The sequence below is a fragment of the Furipterus horrens genome, unplaced genomic scaffold (genome assembly GCF_987537825.1).
Source record: "Furipterus horrens unplaced genomic scaffold, mFurHor1.1.pri manual_scaffold_10, whole genome shotgun sequence".
NCBI lineage: Eukaryota > Metazoa > Chordata > Mammalia > Chiroptera > Furipteridae > Furipterus > Furipterus horrens.
In genome coordinates this window covers 31,994,707-31,996,839 of record NW_028327180.1, presented here as the reverse complement: position 1 = coordinate 31,996,839, position 2,133 = coordinate 31,994,707, and the positions used below count along the sequence as shown (strand labels likewise).

Here is a 2,133-nt window from a genome sequence, read left to right as displayed (position 1 = left end):
TAGATGTTAAAATTATTAATCCAAGAAATATTAATCTGTTTACTTGAGGGATTGAGACACCTCTTGGGAAAGAGTTCAACCTGTCAGTTATTCCCTACAGATCTCATAATAAAAACTTGACCTTCATAGGGAAGGAGGAATTCTGAATAGAACAAAGAAAATTTTGATCATTGAGAATTCTATGTATCTAGTGTCTCAATAGTGTCCAACAATGACAGCCATGATGTCTTTGAAATGAGCTGGTGTAGACAGTGGTGGTATCAAGAGAGTTATCTTTAACTGTTTGCACCAAAAGCAATTTGGTATGCTTATTTTGTCATGTGTATGATTCTTCTGTTACTAATAACAAGAAATTTGATGATATAGCAATCATGAAATTGTCCCAGATTTCTAATGATCTCATTTTATTTTTTGGAACTAATGAAATATGAATTCATTTACAGATGAATTCTTCTATTCACTTACCTATAGCCCTCCAAAAAATTAAAAGTAAAGAATCTCAAGTAAGACAACTTTTTAAAAATTTAAATGCTGATAAGGGTAATAGGAAATAATCATAATAAAAGGGAGAAGTTGTTTTGTGGTACTAGTGTGGACAGCAGTTTAATGGGGAGTTATAGCCCTTTGGAAGTTGCATCATAAAAAACAAGCTTTTAAATCACCAGACACAAATTATTATCATTTTCAAAAGAGAAATAAAGAGAATCAAAGATGTTGCCAATATTGAGTTATTGTGACTGTTGTTTTTTTCATAAGAACTTACACTAACATAGGTAATTACAGCCACTAAAATTACAAATGTCTCAAATTATGATTGAGAGAACTGGGAACTTAATCATATTTTCTATATAATGGTTTGTTCCTTTAAATTCAGAAAATTTAGGTCAAACTCAAATGGATCCTCTACTTAGATTATTGATCTAATTGAATTTGTCTTATAAATGAAGGGACTCATTATACTAATTGAAAGAGTTTGTTTTGCTATGTCTGCATTGCCAAAGAAAACACATGTACATACATGCACACACTGAGACAAGATAGAAAAACCTATGTTGTTAGATTAATTCGATCTTACTAGATAAATATATCTAGATGGACTTAGCATGTGTTAATATTGGTTTGACTTTTTTTCAATGCATTTGAATTTTAAGAGTATAATGTATAGCATTTAGGTTACCATATACTAGTGAGAGACCTTGAAACAGAATTCTATCCTAAAGAAAAGTTCTAAATTAAAAGCTACACGGAGACTCGGCGGCAGTCACTGAGCACGTCGGACTTCTCTTCCTCGCGCACTTCCGCTCCGCTTCCTCGCAACCATGTCTGACAAACCCGATATGGCCGAGATTGAGAAATTCGATAAGTCGAAATTGAAGAAGACAGAAACGCAAGAGAAAAATCCACTGCCTTCCAAAGAAACCATTGAACAGGAGAAGCAAGCAGGCGAATCGTAATGAGGCCCGCACCGCCAATATGCACTGTACATTCCCCAAGCATTGCCTTCTTATTTTACTTCTTTTAGCTGTTTAACTTTGTAAGATGCAAAGAGGTTGGATCAGTTTAAATGACTGCTGCCCCTTTTCACATCAGAACTACTGACAACGAAGGCCGCACCTGCCTCTCCCATCTGCCTGTCCGGCTGGCGGGGAAGGGAAAGAACTTGCATGTTGGTGAAGGAAGGAGCTGGGTGGGTCGACAGTGAAATCTAGAGTAAAAACCAAGCTGGTCCAAGGTGTCCTGCAGGCTGTAAAATGCAGTTTAATCAGTGCCATTTTTTTTTTGTTAAAATGATTCTAATTATTGGAATGCACGATTTTTTTAATATGCAAATAAGTTTTAAAACCTGAAGAAAAAAAAAGAAAAAGCTACACGGAGTGTGAACTGTCAACATACTCTCAAAAAATACTATCGGAAATAAGTTTTGCAATGAGTTTGTTAAAACTTTTAGATTTTGGAACCTAAATTTAAATAGATCATTGTTTTGCTATTCAAACTATGCCCAGAAGAAAACCTAAAAGGCAATTGATTGCCTTTCTTTCTCATTTTTAGGTTACGATGGAGTAGAGTGCAAAAACTCTGGACTGGTGTGGGGATACCTAGGTTCTAGTTACTATATGTTTTTTCTACACTTTC

The 2,133-nt window shown here is 34.9% G+C and overlaps 1 protein-coding gene across 1 annotated transcript; it reads left to right on the top strand.

Annotated features, from left to right (window-relative positions):
* The first annotated feature begins 1,275 nt into the window (after window positions 1-1,275).
* On the top strand, window positions 1,276-1,788 carry LOC149999442 (thymosin beta-4). Its single transcript, XM_090288037.1, has one exon. The coding sequence runs from the start codon at window positions 1,320-1,322 to the stop codon at window positions 1,452-1,454; it is 135 nt and encodes a 44-aa protein (XP_090144163.1). The 5' UTR covers window positions 1,276-1,319; the 3' UTR covers window positions 1,455-1,788.
* Window positions 1,789-2,133: the final 345 nt, after the last annotated feature.

Bases quoted from the DNA above. Each gene is read 5' to 3' on its own strand.
- LOC149999442 (XM_090288037.1), top strand. From the start codon at position 1,320: ATGTCTGACAAACCCGATATGGCCGAGATTGAGAAATTCGATAAGTCG.